At 38.7% G+C, this 17,781-nt stretch overlaps 2 protein-coding genes across 2 annotated transcripts in view; one reads left to right on the top strand and one right to left on the bottom strand.

Annotated features, from left to right (window-relative positions):
* Positions 1-2,140: 2,140 nt before the first annotated feature.
* On the bottom strand, positions 2,141-10,703 carry ubxn2a (UBX domain protein 2A). Its single transcript, XM_059357165.1, has 7 exons — positions 10,542-10,703; positions 10,119-10,181; positions 8,324-8,423; positions 7,650-7,759; positions 5,883-6,020; positions 4,901-5,062; positions 2,141-3,124 (listed from the first exon to the last, which is right to left on the bottom strand). Exons 2-7 carry the CDS (start codon positions 10,160-10,162, stop codon positions 2,941-2,943), a joined length of 738 nt encoding a protein of 245 aa, XP_059213148.1. The 5' UTR covers positions 10,163-10,181; positions 10,542-10,703; the 3' UTR covers positions 2,141-2,940.
* A 3,516-nt stretch (positions 10,704-14,219) lies between these two features.
* The window catches only part of atad2b (ATPase family AAA domain containing 2B), an 88,453-nt gene continuing 84,891 nt past the window's right edge, over positions 14,220-17,781 (top strand). The window contains exons 1-4 of the mRNA XM_059356681.1: positions 14,220-14,429; positions 16,656-16,822; positions 17,129-17,160; positions 17,255-17,375. Of these exons, the coding sequence (XP_059212664.1) occupies positions 14,340-14,429; positions 16,656-16,822; positions 17,129-17,160; positions 17,255-17,375 (410 nt within the window). The 5' untranslated portion in view covers positions 14,220-14,339. The remainder of the gene's footprint in view (positions 14,430-16,655; positions 16,823-17,128; positions 17,161-17,254; positions 17,376-17,781) is intronic.

The raw sequence follows: 17,781 nt of genomic DNA, 5'->3' as shown, positions 1-17,781 counted from the left end.
GCATATGCCCTGCATTAGAATGGGTATGTTTCCGATAATGCGTGAAGAGGAATGTGCAAAATGAAAGGTTGGCTGCTGCACGAGTAAATGGGTCGTTCTGAAAGGAAATGTGGGAGTTAAAGGGAAAGTAATTCCCTGCATGCTTAGCCTTATTAAATATGTAGCAGAAAGGAAATGTGCTCTCTTTTACTCTTTAGTCAGACCCCCTCTGGCTGCCAACCAAGTGATGCCCACAGCCTGAACATTGAGGTCAAAAATCTTAAAAAGTGGCCTCATAGACAGGTAATTCTTCAGGGGGGATTATAATATTAAATACACTTCTTCCCTGACCTTGACCGTCCTGAGGCTGTCATCTCCTCTTCCTCAGCTATGAGCAAATACATAGCCTCTCCTGTTCTCCCTCCCTTCCCTTGCTTTAAATATTGAAGATGGATAATGGTCTTCGCATTCTTCTGGAGGCCGGGCAGAAAGCTTGGAGATGTAGAAGCGAGCACACACTCGTGTAAAAGCACACGCATGTCCTTACACACGCCAAGAAACATGCCTCATTCAAGAAGAAAAGCAAGGCTTGAACTCTTCTCAACCCTATCTGAATCACATTTTCCCCCAATTTCTACAACCACTGTTACACACAATGATTACCGCAGTTCCACTTCACAACATCGGATACATACTTTGCACGCTATAAGTCAACGCTGTGAAGTTGTTATTCCTTTAATTCTGCCTTCTTTGACATCAGTAGCTCCTCCCTTTATCCCTTCTTAATCTAAATCCCCATTAAATCTGTAATGACAGCGCAGATGTTGCATTACACCACAGAATAAGGTGCTGCTTCGTGTCGTGTCGTAATCACCACGATAATCATAATCACCCCAAGCTGATGGATGCCTTAATTATCAAATATGTCTGTCAGCAGTCTTCACACCTGGACAGCAATATGAATTTGAATTATTAAAAAGTGCTTTGAAAATATAGCACTTTCCTGTACAGACTCATAGTTTCTGCTTCTGTAGGTCTGCTAGGGCATCTCTCCTCAGCTGAACCGCTACTGAAATATAAATAATCTGTACTAGTCAACTTAAAAATCGCTTAAAAAGAAACAATGTTACTAAGCCAGAAAGACAGAAATAACATCTCAACATCACAGTACACAGTATCTGAGCATAATTTCAATAGAAAGACAAATAGCATTAAAAACAACTAAATAGATTCATTTTACAGATGTTGTGCCCAGCGTTTGCTTTCCCATCTCACACAAAACAATGTACATACATACACACACACACACACACACACACACACACACACACACACACACACAAACACACACACACACACACACACACACAGACATTTTCTCCTGCAGGTCAAATCATCACTTCCATATCCCTCAACTACAGAACAGACAGGTGTCAAGTCCTGCCAGGACCCTTCATACAAACTATTCAGTTATTTTTTTATTTGTATTTAACTTTTTTAGTGCTTCTTTGTTACTAGCATAATTTTTTTCTGACTTTTAACTTTTAAAAAAATGTCTATTTATATTGAAATTATCTCATTTTTTATTTTGTCTCACGTCCACACACTCATAATGAATAAACGTGTGCTCCCCATTTAACAGATTTATTTTTTATTTAATGTTTTTTATATTTAATTATAACCACATATCCAAAAAAAGTTTGGACATTTTGTAAAGCAGAAATTAAATCAGAATGCATCAAACTCAGAATTCAGAGTGTGTACTTACAAAACACTTTATCAGTTTTAACATTGCATTTCTTTGTAATGTATTCAGTTAAATAGGTCCAGATTTGCAAACCATTGCATGTTTTTATTTACATTTTTCACAGCGTCCAAACTTTTTAGAATTCAGGGTTGTGCAGCAATTTATGTCAGAGTAACTGCAATGTTATTATTGGAATTGTTGACTATAAATTAATCATTTTATTTCATAGTTTCATGTTGTTTTTTTATATATATGTATCAATAAGTTGTGTACATCCCTGTCTTGTTGGGTAGTTTTCTCTTTTCCCTCATTTATCTTATATTTGTACCTGTAAAGCCATTATTGTTCTGTTATTAAAGTAATAAAAAATACCACTCCATTTAGTTTTACACCAAAAACACATAAAAATATGCAGAACTTTGAGGAGTATTTTATTGTACCTTGATATGCGATATGCCTTACAAGGATGCAGTCAAATAAAACAATACGTTGTACATTCTGAATTAAATATCCCCTCTAAGAACAAAGGCAAATGTTCACAGAAAAGCAAAAAAAATGGCAAACAATTAATAGACCTCAATAGTCAGGCCAACATAAATAACAAGCTGCCATCTTTTCTCTTTTTTAAATCGTAACAATGTGCAAACAAAACATCACATTCCTTAAATATAACTGTAAACTCAGAGATACACATTGAAATATCAGTTCCTTATTGTTTCTACTGTAAATAGTGCAGAAAAACTGGTGATTACCGTTTGGGAAGACTTTAGAGAGTTGGTGGGTGCTGCTGGTGGTGGTATTGTGCCTATGTGTGTGTGTGTGTGAGGGAAGGGTTACATGTAGTAGACCAACAGATGGACACACACGGTTGACCATCTGCAGGGGCGGCAGACTTGGTTTGCCTTTTACAGTTCGGGGGTTTTGGGAGATCTGTTGGCAGGTAAACACTGTCCTCCAGAGGAAGAAGACAAAGTAAGCATTGACAACAGCACTTAAACACCTGTGATGGTGAATAACTGACAATATCTCCATTAGGCTGGAAGAGATCCCACACAGAGATTAATATACAACAATCAATCAAATGCAGCACAAACTGCAGAATAAACAAAGATTATAGGTTATAGGAGGCTGTGAGACTGCATTCAGGGTCATGGTGCGGTGTCAGTGAAGGGGTTATTAAGTGGGTTGTTGCGTGATTACTGGGGCTCTTTTAGTCAGGAGTGTCCAAACGGAGCCTGTGTGTTCAGGGGTCGCTGGACGATGACGGCGTTGGCCAAATCGGCCTCCTCTAGACTCAATTCTTTGTCGTTCAGTTCCCGGAAAGGAACGGATGTCGTCAGGACAAAAGGTGGGCAGCTCCTCTGGCAGCGTGCCACGAAATCCTGAACATCAGTGATCCTAGGGAAGAATTAGGAGACAGAATTGAAGTGGCCGCAAGGACTTTTTATAACAGCTTAAAAACAGTCTCAATTTAATGCTATTACCACTATCCGTCCTGTATGAGCAAATGAAGATACCTGATATTGAGGTGTTGGTGTTTTCATCTAAAGGGGGTTGGACATATGATAACTGTTTCACAACACCCCAGGAAGAGAGCCAGGCTTTGAAGACAATTTTGTAGTGGCGAAATGCTTGAATTGCAATTTCCAGGTCCGTCACATGAAAAAATATGTTTTCCATGGACTTACATTGGTAAAGAAATGTCAGAAAATCAGCAGACATTATTTTCTAAAACGTCATAACCCCTGAAAAATGACACATTTAACTATCAGAATTTGTTTTGTTAGGTCTGATAACATTTTGAAAGTTTACAAGAGCCTTCAAGACTACACCTGTCTCTAGTGCGCTTGCTCCATGGGCCCCCATAGATGAGGAAGATCCTGGTATTCTTCATGAACGGAAGTCAAACCTTTTTGACTTCATGCACCACTGAACAACTATCATAGGAAAGAACAGAGCCCATCTCCAACACTGTGTCCAGTTTTTAGGTAGGTATTATTTTATTATTATAGGTATTCTTAATGCCTGTAACTGAGCCCGATTCCCTACAAAGTCAGATGAAATGAGTTCAGGCACATTTCCCAGGAGAAGTTTGGTATGATTAGTATGATTTTTCTTTGGATTTTTTTGACAATAAATGCTGTGGTTGTGGCTGATACTGTGGCAGGATCAGCAAATAGAAAATAAGAACTGACCAAAGAACAACAAAAAGCTATGAGGGACAGTGATAGGGCATGAGTGCAAACACTAGTCAAACCTGGTCGTCCATCATTAGATGGAGAAAATTGTGAGATTTGAAAGGATTCAAAACTGATCCTGAATTGTCCCTATTAAGTTTCTTTCTTTCACTCACTTCCAAAACAAATGCATGCACTAGCCAGATCAAGATCTTTATGACAATAGGCGGTAATGCTCATTGAAACACTAACGCTTTTGTCCACAGAAGCCGCCAAAATCAATTCAAAATGAGAGTTCACTGTGGTTTCTTTGAAGGAAGACTGGGACAGAAGGTCAAAAAAACCCATAAAGAAACGTAGAGTTAGAACTATTTCTCATGTGTATTCCTCCTTAATGGCGAAGCATTGCCACCCAAATACACTACGCTCTCTTTTGACACGTGATGTCTCTCTGAAGCACTATACTAGTAACCTCATCCATTATTAATCACAACCCAGCATAGAAAAGCGATCTTATGGCAGTCCCACTCCTCTCACACTGAGGCTAGCTGAAGGTTGGAGGGGTACAGCCCTCTCCATCCTTCAGCTACTAACCCTGTTATATAAATGCTGCATCCGAGTTACGCAATCCCTCTCTGGGGATTTTATAGATCCACTCCGTTGCTACATCTCAGATTATGTTTTCTGCAGCCCCATGCACTGTGGCAGGGGATATAACATGCACCATGCCTTCAACTCCAGCAGACTAGAACAAAGCATTACGTAATCCTCAAACAAACCCCCCTCAGCAACTCCCAAGCTAGTACAAACAAAAATCTTATGTCATCCCTTGAACTACTTCTTCCCTACGATGCTTGAGATTATGGGATTTACAGACAGCACAGCAGTATGGGAAAGCATTGAGATATTCCTTATGCAGAATACTCTTAAATATGCAGATATTGTGTGATGATGTCAAGCTCAGATGTGTTTTTGGCCTTGACTTTGTGATACGCACCGATGCGATAGGTTAAACCTCTGCACCAATCTCCTGCCGTCAGCCAACCAGATCTGCAGCGAGGTAACAGGAAGGGCGTGGTCTAGTGTTACCATGGGAATAGGAGGAGATTCTCCATCCTCGTGCACAGATGGTGACCTGGCCACTACTCTGGGTGCAACACTGGGAAAGGACAGGAATAAAAAACTGATTAAGACATTTGAAAAGTACATTCACATTATGCATTGAGTATTTCTGTCAATTGATGGCCGCCAGGTGTAAGCAGTCAAAATTATTATAATACTTTTTGGACTCTCTGGATGATTTAGTATTCACACAGTGATATTATGGAAATGAAGCTCTGAGTTCATCAGGTCTGTTTGGTCACATTTACTTGTGGGTTTTTTGATACCTGGATTTAGAAGGACACCTAGTGGTAAAAATGAGTATAGTAGCTTTCAACTTCAGACAGATTCTGAACTCTAAAGCCAACTCAGTAAGTACATTATTGATTATTTATGACAATATACAGTACAGGCCAAAAGTTTGGACACACCTTCTCATTCAATGTTTTTCCTTTATTTTCATGACTACTGACATTGTAAATTCATCAAAACTATTAATGAACACATGTGGAATTATGTACTTAACAAAAAAGTGTGAAATAACTGAAAACATGTCTTATATTCTAGTAAGCAAAGGGTGGCTACTTTGAGGAATCTAAAATACAAGACATGTTTTCAGTTATTTCACACTTTTTTTGTTAAGTACATAATTCCATATGTGTTCATTCATAGTTTTGATGCCTTCCGTGAGAATCTACAATGTAAATAGTCATGAAAATAAAGAAAAACGCATTGAATGAGATGGGTGTGTCCAAACTTTTGGCCTGTATTGTATATTTGCTTAATCATTCTTTTTAATTTTGTCAAACCATGCATCAACATATACAATAACCTAAAATATAACCTTTTACTTTTTTATCTCAAATACAATCTCTTACCTGCCAAGTCGGTATCCTCGGCCGCTGAAGGGGTGAAAGGCCTTTTTCTTGGGAATATAATTTTCCTCTGTCAGATCCTCCACACTGATCTCCAGCTCCTCCTCCTCTGCTCTGCTCTCCCACTCTGCTGGAAGCTCCCTGGGACAGACAAAAGACTGGACTCAGAGTCTAATCAGATCTTTCAATATGACAAATGAGCATAATGCTTTATCTATCTTATGTCGCCTGGTTGTGACATGTAAGACGTCTTTACTACTAATTTCCCTTTGGGCACTGATGGAGTTTGACTGAAAGATTGATCCAAGGAGAGACATTATGTTACGTATGTGGATTAAAAATTCTTGTTTCATGTTGTTGACATATTAGCGTCAAAGGTTATTATAGAGGACATTTTAGATATCTATATTTATCACTCCATAAATCAGAAAAAAATGTCAACAGCCTTAAAATAAAAAATTCACCATAGTTTTAGGAATAAAAATTTTTATCAACCAGGCTATGAATGATATATGAAAAAAAAACATCTGCAAAAACCTTCAGAATAATCATGGCAATGAAACTGGAAAGTTTGGTGTATGTTACTGCTACTGAAGTGGAGATTTCTTCCTATAAAAAATATGTCATCCGAAATTCCATACATTTTGCAAGACATTACAAGTAAATGGGGTGTGTAAATGTGTAACTAATAGATATCACCATGAAACGTCTCCAATTAATGACTTACATTAAGACAATTATTTTTTGTCAAGTTGGAGTTTTTTTGTTAACTGAAAGTTAATGTTAAAATAAGCAAAAAAGGCATGACCTTAATGCTAAATTTTGGTGAATTTAGGAGCAATCTACAGACAGAAATAGATAAAGTCATGTAACATAAACACCTTATTGTGTCTATGTCTTCTTTCAACTAGTCTGAAAAAAGAAAAATGTTAAGGAAGTCCAAAACTTAAAAATTTACCAGTGCTGGAAAAAAAGATTCAGTATTTCGACTTAAAAGAATAAGTGAACCACCAGTGAGTGTGTTAATCTGAATAAGTCAATGTGCACCAGTTCACATAGCTTTGAACCATCTTCCCCCCTTGGTGTTTTCAAGGTTAGGGTTGTTATTTAATTTTTCTCATTAACTACAGATCTGTATCAAGAAGTCACATTTTCCCAATACAACCCAGAGCCTACAGAACCATCTGACACAGAATACAACAGTAGAAATAGAGTAATAATAATAACACAGTTTTTTTATTTGTTTTTGATCGAGTAAAGAATAAAATGTGTTGCAATATCTGACCTGATATTAATCAACACTCCTTTCAGAGCTTAAGAGGCTGTGGTCCTTGGGTGCTTACAGGTTGTAAAATTACACTCAGTAAAAGTACCCTGGTTCGTAGCTACAGAAGTTGAAAAGTTATGTTTTTTTTTTATTATAATTATTTTATTGTTTTTTTTGCTTATTTTTATTTCTAAAATTTTGCTAAACTGGAACAAATTGCTGTTTGATTAGTCATAATTTTTGGATGACATTGGATGACTACTATTTCAGTTGCACAGTTTTATTGGAATGAATAAAAATGTAAAGCTAATTTATATCTGATCCAAGATGAAAGATGGCAAGTGTAATCTAAAGATGTATTATTGGAGGGGTTTGATTTATGTATACCAGATGTATGCAAAATGTTTGTTAAAATGTTCAATAAAAAGAAAGTTTAAAAAAAAAAAAAAAAAAAATTACACTCAGTACACCTGTGAAATGCTGTCTTGACCACTATCACTCACCCTCTTTTGATGGCATCCAGGAAGTCTTGATTCTTTGGTACGGCGTAGCTGCGAAACTCCTCATCGTTTACAGTGAAGCCATCCTTCCACAGCCTCACCACCATCTCCACCTGGAGGGAAGGCCACAGAAATGAACCCTCATCAGCCTGAGACACTGTGATCACTTCCTGCGCTGAACTCTTAACCTTAACGAGGGCTATAAAGGCCACATAGGCATTAACATGAGTTAATTCACAAATAACTGAAATGTCACTGTAGACGACTGTGTAATGTCCTCTGAATTTTTAAACATTTCCTGAGTCAGCTGAAAAATAGGGGAGGGCAATATGGGGAAGATCAAAAATATCATGATATTTTCACCAAATACCTCTATATTGACATTGCGACAATATTGTAGGGGTGACTGTTGGTGCTTTTATAATATATTTACACAATTATATTTTTGGTAAACAATCACCAGTAATGTGCATATTACTACTGAATTGGTAAAGGCAAATAACAAAACAGCTAGAAAAGTCCAGTGTCTCACACTAGCACAATATCAGATAGCTAATATATCTAGTCTCATATCACGATATCTGTGTAATATTGACATATTGGACAGCCCTAGCTGCAGGATGCACATGCGCAGAGATACGGCCCTGAAGATTTAGCGGTGTGAATGCGTTTCTGACCTTTGACGTCCCTGAGGCATCGTAACAGATCTTCTCCACCTCACCGAGAAGGTCTTCAACCGAGAAGCTACGCCTTATTGGAGCCTCTTCTTCATTTTCACTGTCAGCCCATTAAGAGATACAAGTGTATAATTCAGTCATTATATGTCTTATTGGATTTAGCCTGCAGTCACAGTCAATGAGTTCTCTCCCCCAAATTATGTTAAGCTGCAGGTGTGTAAACCAGAGGAAAATTGCACCTCAAGAAAAAAGCACTCTCCTTGACACTCGATGGTCCAATCAAATTGATTTCTCAATTTATTGTGTCACACATGACACTGACCGTAGATTAAATCCAGTGACTAGGCCTGTCACAATAATTACGATATCGACTTATCGAGCTCAGCAAAGGTTATTGAGGTCATGTGCTTATATCATATGATATAACCCATTGTATTTACATGTGTGTTTGTTTACGTAAGAATGCCACCAACATGATTGGAACATGTTTTTTCCTACCATTACAGGACATTGGTGCAGCACATGACACACCCTCTAACGGTTGCAATTTGGCTAGCTTTACACGGCAAAATGATTTATTTAAGTTGAGGCACAAAGACTGGGTTCACTGCTTTTCACACAGCCGGCACATGATCCAGCGATCGAAAATATGTTACCCACCAGCTGCTTTGCTGTATGTTTTAGACATCATAGTTGTTAAGGTACAGCTTGGTATAAAACACATTGAGCAGATAAACCAACTTTTAATCAATTTAAGTTTTAACTGTTGTTGTATTGTTGTAGGTAGGCGTACATGCCGCTTCAGCTGATTGAAGTGAGCAGGTCATCCAGTGTGTACATTGGCTGAGACGCACTAAACCAGGGATTCCCAAAGTGTGGTGCGCGGACCCCCAGGGGTGCACGGGCTGCCGCTAGGGGGTGCGCGAGATGAAAAATGTAATGGCAGTCTGATAATTACACAATTACATTTTTTTACCCACACACAATAAAGACGTGTGAATAAAAATTGTAAAATGTAAAATCAAAAACTGTAATATTAATTAATTAATAAATGAAGGCTATTCAAAATGCACTTCATCTTAAAATGAAGCGTAGAAGTTATCTTCTTCCATTTTTCCAACCCGTGTTATGATGATGGGGTTGTTTTAGCTCCACGCTCGTTTAAACTTGCTGCAATTTTTGTTCAACGCAGCTCAAAATATTATATGTTTGTGCATAACTTTGTTGCATTATATTGAAACTGTGTTTCAGATTAATTCAAATGCAAGAGCACATTATTGTGATGGTGATTATCTTATTATATGTGTGTTCTGGTCATTTGATTAAACATGCCGCCTTTAATATAGTTATAAAAAAGCTTATTGCATTTTTTTTTTTTGAAGGTGTGGGGGATTGGGGGTGCGTCAACCCGGTTCGGACATAGAAGGGGGTGCACGGCTAAAAAAGTTTGGGAACGCTGCACTAAACTAAACTACAGGTTCAGGGCCAAGGTTATGTCATACAAAAAGTTATCTCAGGGGGCGTGTCATATGTGTGTGTTTAGTCGTAAAATGGGCGTGTCAAGTAGCCTGCGTTTCACACACACACACACAACATTCTGTTAAAAGCTCAATGCTGTTGTCATTATATGAGAGACAATAAATTGTCTTAAAATATATATATACCGCTTGTGGCAATCATCATCTAACAAAATGTAGTTATGGTGACAGGCCTACCAGTGACTGCGTTGTATTGTTATTGTTTCTTTCAGGAAAGATGTTGCTTCGGGGAATTTTGCAGCCTTGTTGTGACTTACCATTTTCCATCTTCCTCTCCCCCCACAGTGTCAATCTCTTTCATGACGTTGAGTGTTTTCCATCTATGAAAATCGATAAACAGAACAAGACAGACGTCACAACAGGGCCTATCACAGCTTTAAAGACCTCTTTAAAATACTTCGAGGTAACCTTCGGTAGCTCAAAGGTTTATTATATCAATGTATTTTGTGACATTCACAAGTCATTTATACAGAGCTCTATAACTATATCGATAAACAACCAAACAGCCTGTAGTTGCCTGTTATCGTTAATTATGTAAGTGGGCGTCAAAAACCATGGACGAGCATAGAAGCAACGACATAGGACCTGTGTGTACCATAACATGGATTATTTACACATACACACACAGTAGACACTCATTTGCATGCGCGTATTACGGTTGAGGTCAAATAGAGATTTACCAGTCCGTGTTTTGTCGGTTAATCCTGGGCTACACATCTGCAGCCCTAAGTTTCATGCAGCGGCTCTTCTGCTGAGCAATGTGTGTGACGCGTGTTGTGACGCAACAGTGCCGTAAATCGACTCCTGTTGTCGTAGTAGTGAAACGGTGTCGCTGAGCTCAGCACATCATTTGAAATGATGATACAGAATTAAATGTCATGGCGGGAAACACCACTGATAAACAAAGGGACACTTTTCATCCATATCTATCTATCTATCTATCTATCTATCTATCTATCTATCTATCTATCTATCTATCTATCTATCTATCTCTACACTCATATCATGAAGGATGTAATGCCAATAATTAAGCTATTATGATAATGTTATCATAGTTGTGCTATTTTTGACAGTAAATCCTCTAATTGCATTGCAGTAATTAGACATTACTTGTAATCTTCTTATTATTTAGTGCATCTGTGGCACAGTCAGATTATAGTGGCCACATCTGGACTCTGGTTTATTAACGATCCTATGTAAATTATTATTATTATCATTTATTTTTTTAATCAACACATTTCTATAGAGGACTATACATTGCTCACAAACTCAAGAAATAACTGGGCTACCACACCTTTCCCTCCATTGGACACTCAATAGTGGTCTGCCATCTTTAAAGAAAAAAAAAAAAGTTGATTTGTATTATTACCCAATCTTTCAATGCTATCACAGCATTTTATGTCTGTGACATAGTCTGGGCCACTGTGGGTTTTTTCTCAGCAGGTATGACACGGAGCACAGGGACAGTTCAGCTTTCTTTTATTCAATAACAATCATACACACTATACATAGCCATTCACAGGCTCCTCCTCAGGCTTTAGGCTGCCATGCTCCAGCTGAATGTCTCTCAGCTGAGTGTGTGCTCCAGTCTTCTCCCTCCCAGGTCCAGCACGCTACTGTGTTTTTAAAAGGGAGAGAGTGATTAGCTAATGCTATGCATGTGTGCCAATCACACTCACCTGGCGCTGCTCTCCTGAGCCCTCTCCACACCCCTCTCTCCTGCAGCTGATGCACCACGCCCCCTCCACAATGTCCAATAAAATGTCAGACTTTTACTGTAACTTTTCACAAAGATATGCTATGCAGTCCAGCTCATATAATACCATATGATGTAGTATGTCAGAAAAAGATTTAGTCTGTCCCAATACATCAAATGCAGTATGCCAAAAGTACCAGGAAGTCCTTCTGCATCCAGTCACATTTGGCAGTATGCAAGCCAGCATGACTTTCTGATTATTCTGACCCACTATCTGCTGCACGACAAAAATATGAACCAGAGGTTAAAAGTTCAAGGCTCAATGGTATGAAGAAGTGGCATATCTCAATTGTATGCATTATAAATTCAATTATATGTACTTTGTAATGTCAGCTGTAGCATGTACTAAAAATAAAAATGAAAAGTATGCAATTTGGAATGGAGTGATATTTTAATTGGTGAATGGTGAAAAATTGGTTCTACAAAGGGACTTGGCAGACTAACTACATTGCCATTCCTCTTTTTGACCACTAGGAGCAGATAACCAAAAGTGAATGGATAAATCATAGGTCAATAAATGAATGCTTGCGTGCATTAATGGACATAAGTGAACAATGATTTCTCTTCTCATGCCCATTGAAATGCCCAATAAATCCTTCATCTGTTCATAGATTTAAGATATATTCACATCCATACTTGAAGAGTTTATAGCAATATGGAATAATTTTGTGTGTTTCAAAACAAGTCAGAATTAAATAAATATATATTACTAATAAATACATGTGTCACAGCATCAGAAAACATGTTTTTGTTTTGTCTTGGTCTTGTTACATCCCATTTGAAAAGGTTTAAATCTCCTGTCCAGTGGTGGGCATACCCATTTTTTCTTACATTTTTACACAGATAGTACCTTCAGTTGGTCCATGCAGACACACATAATTTATGATCCAATAAAATGAAAATTGTTTTGATTGTGCTTTTTTAAAAACACAGCTTGAAGCAAAAAAACATGAAACAGATGGCTAGCACAGTTGCATATTTAGTCAAGCCAGAAATAGAAGAGACAACTCACACAGGTTTGGGTTTCAGAAGTGATCCCCAAACTGAGGTCAAGGGATCCCACTGGGGTTCTGGAGACGATCACAGGAAATTCTTGGCAAACTAAACTTATGTTAAATGTCAACTTTTTTCTTCATAGGAAATGCAGTATGATTAAAGGTTTCAAACTTTCTGCACCACCTGCTGTTGAGACAGAATAACAAAAACATATTTGCTCTTTGTAGGTTTAACCATTTTTACATGCCAATATGAATTCTGTCCGGCAGATATTATGATATTACATATATTCATTATCATTCATAATATCTCTCAGATGTGGGAACCAAATGGTGAAGAGCAAGGCTGAAAACAGCAAGAGAAAATCACTATCACAGTTTTAATAACTTAGACAATGTGCATTACAGTCAGAATACAAAAATCACAAAAGTCTGTTTGTGAGTAAGCCTGCAAAACAACTTTTTGGGTGAATAATAATAATAATAATTATTATTATCATTATATTTTTTAATGAATTGCTAGTTCTGCAGCTATTGACTACCGTCCGGATTTTACATGTCTTTTACTTTGGTCCCTCACCTTTTGATATTATATTCTCCAAATTTGTATAAAGGAGAGGGACCTTAATAGTCATTTTGTGAAGAAATGTACTTTTTTTTCAAATAAATTGGAGGCTGCCCACCCCCATCTGATTTCTGCCAGCTGCAAAGCAGTGAAGGGTACACTGTGTACTCAAGTTTACAGACAGTGCAGGTTGTCTTTTTCCTAACTTTTTTTTCTTTATTATTACTTCAGGGACATATTGTGCTTCCTTAGTAATTAGTACAGCGAGTTTATTTCACTTTATGTAATTAGGTATCCCCAGGGTTCCCTGTTAATAATTATACTGTAAAATGCAAACTATAACCCACAGCACAATTTTTTTGTACTGCTATGTTTGTTGAGATTTTTGTATGGTATGATATGATAGAAAAGGCTACAAGTTTTTTGTGGTAGTAGTCCAGTCAGCAAAAAATAATGCACCTGCCAAACAGACCCACATCTACTTGAGAGAGAGAGAGAGAGAGAGAGAGAGAGAGAGAGAGAGAGAGAGGGAGTGAGAGACAAAAAAGGAAGAGAGAGAGAGAGGAAGAGATAGAGAGACAGTCAGGGAGAGAGAGAGGAAGAGAGAGAAAGAAGAGAGACAGACAGACAGACAGGACGAGAGAGGAAGAGAGAGAGGGAGAGAGACAGGGAGAGAGAGAGAAAGATAGAGAGAGAGACAGATACAGACAGGGAGAGAGAGAGAGAGAGAGAGAGAGAGAGAGAGAGAGGGAGTGAGAGAGAGAGAGACAGGACGAGAGAGAGGGAGAGAGAGAGGGAGACAGACAGGGAGAGAGAGAGAAAGATAGATAGAGAGACAGATACAGACAGGGAGAGAGAGAGAGAGAGAGAGAGGTGAGTGAGAGAGAGAGAGACAAAAAAGGAAGAGAGAGAGGAAGAGATAGAGAGACAGACAGGACGAGAGAGAGGGAGACAGACAGAGAGAGAGAGAGAGAGAGAGAGAGAGAGAGAGAGAGAGAGAGAGAGAGAGAGAGAGAGAGAGAGAGAGAGAGAGAGAGAGAGAGAGAGAGAGAGAGAGAGAGAGAGAGAGAGAGAGAGAAATGGCGCCTCGATGCTGCGCTCACTGAGGCAGTGTTTGGAGCCGGCTAGGGAGATTCAGTAAGGGCAGACAAAAGGAAAAAACATGGTGAACACGAGGAAAAGCTCTCGGTCGGGGAGCGGACCCTTCATCTCCTCGAGGACTAGGTCGTCGTCGAGAAACTCAGAAGAACATGTAAGCCGGTTTCTTTTCTCTGCCGGTGAGCTAACTGGCTCTGCTAGTTGGCTAGCTAGCTGTAGCTGTGGCCTCAAGGTGCTCTCCATAATGTATTATTCACAGCAAAGTACGAGCAATATTAAACCTGACAGCCACTCAGTCACGTAGATACACAGTACAACATTTGAATGCAGCGATTCACACGCGCGTCATTCGCACTTGTCGTGTTGCACAGCTGTCAAATGACAAGCTAGCGGTGTTAGCTCCCGGCTAGCTCCAAGTTGAGTTCCCTTTGTGTTTGGCAATTTCACCCGGCTGACTTGTTTCACCATTGTCTCCACAAATTAGCTCTCCAAATAAAGACAACTGGGATTCCGACACGAGACGAGTAGCGTTACGTCATGTCGCCGTCATGGACATGTTAACGTGATTATTTTCTCACATTATGAAGAGATAAAGCTTTAGTTAAGCTAGCGTTTGTAGGTTACAGCTAGCACGACAGCTAGCTTACAGTGGGGGAAGGGAGTCCCAGGTTCAAAACACTTGGCTGGCTCTAGTCCCGTATTTAGCAAGTCTGAACTTGGTGAACTTTCTGTCGTAAATGCCCCAAAGACCCATAAACAACATGTGTTTATAACAAGTGTTTTAAACGCACTCCTGTAACATTATACCGAGTGTTCTTCTTAGACTTATTCTAAATGTTCACTAAATTATCTTTATGTTTTTACACTCTCTGACCTCAAGCTGTCTGACAGCCTTTGTCTCAGAATGTAAACACTGAGATTATGCAAGACAAGAGGGCCAGTGCTTCCGCATTATTTACGATTATTACAGCACTTAACACGATCTAATAATTTACTGAAAGTCATTAGAGCCTTCTTCTTGAGTTTTAATGGGCTGTTTGGCCAGGCTTTGTTAACCCTCTGGAGTCACCAAAAGCACCAAAGCATAACTTCTTCATCACATACAGATTAGAAAACAAAGCAGCGTGGAGCCCTACTGTAAATTTACGTCTAAAGTTCTGGCTGTAAACTCCATGAGGCCAGTTTCAGTTTGATGATGATGGACCAAGTCTGGAGACAAGCTCAAATATATTGTGTATAAAATGATAGAACTGGATGTAAGCCTCTTTTATGTTATATTTGCAACATTTGTTCACATTTGCAACATTTAAAAGTTCTTAATTGATCATGATTTGGAAATAAAAATAAAAAAAAGATTTAAAATCACATTTATGTTGGTTTTTCTTTGTTTCTTTTTGGTTCAAAATGTTGATCCAGTAAGTCAGGATGAAAAAATAAATATCAGGTCACATAGGTGAGGTTGTGCTGAAAAAAAAATGATACCAACATGGCATTTAAACATTTTTGTGGTGTATATAGGCGAGATGAAAAGGATTAAAAAATGGACAAAATAGCTCAAGAGTTTATAGTGTTAAATTGTGATTCAAGAAATTCTGTCTGTGGGTCGCAAGCAATGCTAACGGATGACACATTATAATGCAGTCTGTGAAAGGCTTTCAGTGATATACCTTGTACTTTCACAATGCTATTTCCACAAATTCACACAGCTTTTGTACACTTAAACTCCCAACTGTTTCATTTTCCTGTGTCAAGTTCTGGTTGTCACAAACTTGTTGCAAAAACTGACAACTGTTTTATGACAATGTTTGGGAAATGAGTTAAATGAGGAAGGACTTCTAGGTGCACGCATCAGCAGACAGCTGTGCAGTTATTCATTGTTAGTACATTATGCACTGCTTCTATCTATTCAACTAGTCAGTCAGACAAACCACACTCCAGGCATTGCAGACAGTTGCCTATGACAACAGTGAGATATGCTCTCATATCAGCAGTGAAGTTAAGCTGTGAAGGGCGTGAGCATCAAGGGCATATGTCTGGATGGTGCTCTGATGTGATTTGGGGCATACATTGAGGAGCTGGGTACAAGGTGGTGTTCAGTCTCATCATAATACTCTGCTGCCATTTGGAAGTCTTGCTTTCCTCTTTCATGTTGTCATATAATTGATTTTTTTCTTGAGCAGTTTGTTCACGCTTGCCCTGTAATTTGCTTAATATTTTGGCTTAATACTATGATTGATGGGGTGAATGTTTTATGCAAATAATTGTGAGAGCCTGTCAGAGAATAAGGCATCCTCTTTTCCTGTTGCTTGTTTGTTCTGATTGTCATTTTTGCATTCTCTCCCTCCTCTCAAATTGGTGTGATTTTTGTTTGTCTGAACAGAAGGAGCCCAGTAGTGATGTGAGCAGTCCCAGCAGTCCGCGGTTGGCTCCCCCTTCAAAGCGGAAGCGCCGCCGGAATACATCCGAGCCCAGCTCCAGTGATACCTCCCCGTCCCCTCAGACTAAGGGCCAAAGGGTCAGTTGGGACATCCCCACCTACCGCACCAGGTCAGTTGCCGGCCTCTGAATCACAGTGTGTGATATCATGCAGCACAATGATAAGCTACTACATTACTATATTGTATTTGGCAGGAGTATGTTTTGTTAAGATAAAGTTGTATGTGAAAGAAGTTTAAATAAGACTGAGTTACCCTAGACGGCCATTTGTTAGCACGGCTGTTGAATCAGATCTCATTCTTATGTCATATTTTGTAATCAGATAAGCAGAAAACCTGAAACATGAGCTCTCAAATGCTATGTGTCATTAATTGTAGGCTTATATATCTTGACATGTTGTTGTTGATTTATTTCTAGGTTGTCCTCTCGCATAATGCAGAATGGGCATGGTAATGCAATTCTTTACATACATACATTGAACATATGATTTGAGGTGTACAGGTAAAGAATGGTTCTCTAATTATTTTTTTGTTGATGCTGTAGCCGGAGGGGGAGATCACTCTCACATGAATGGCCACGTGGAGCTGAAGAGGAGCTGCCGGGTGAAGAAGAGCCAATTTGAACACCTCAATCAGAGCCTGCTGTTTGACCAGCTGGTCAACAGGTAGCTAGCAGTCACACTACTGACACCTTTCTTTGTAACATTGCTTCCAACACAAGAAACAGCAAGCAGAAATGACTTTATTGATTCACATTAATCTTGGAACATATTAAATTGGACTCCTTATACTATACTTATACGATTTAAAAAAAAATGTAATAGTATTTTGTAGCCATGTTGTCCAGGTCTGATTCCTTCACAAAGCTAAGCTGCAGTGTAAAAAGCACAGTCTGCACTGTAAGTATTTGGATATTGGTATGTCTGTTTTACACCAAGTTCCTCCATTTTTTTAACAGTACAGCACTGAAGTCAGGGCTATACGTCCTTCACTTCTGTATACTTGGTATGGATGTAAATACCCTAAATTAAGTGATGAAAGTCAGCACTTTATAATAGTGATTCTTTCTGA

The sequence above is a fragment of the Centropristis striata genome, chromosome 18, assembly GCF_030273125.1.
Source record: "Centropristis striata isolate RG_2023a ecotype Rhode Island chromosome 18, C.striata_1.0, whole genome shotgun sequence".
Taxonomy (NCBI): domain Eukaryota; kingdom Metazoa; phylum Chordata; class Actinopteri; order Perciformes; family Serranidae; genus Centropristis; species Centropristis striata.
The sequence above is the reverse complement of the archived record's forward strand: the minus strand, read 5'-3'. Positions and strand labels throughout refer to the sequence as shown.

Coding starts and splice junctions, on each gene's coding strand:
- ubxn2a (XM_059357165.1), bottom strand. CDS start 10,162: ATGAAAGAGATTGACACTGTGGGGGGAGAGGAAGATGGAAAATG. Junction 8,424..10,118: donor GGAGAGGAAGATGGAAAATG/GTAAGTCACAAC, acceptor ATGGGCTGACAG/TGAAAATGAAGAAGAGGCTC. Junction 3,125..4,900: donor AGGTTTAACCTATCGCATCG/GTGCGTATCACA, acceptor ATTCTTCCCTAG/GATCACTGATGTTCAGGATT.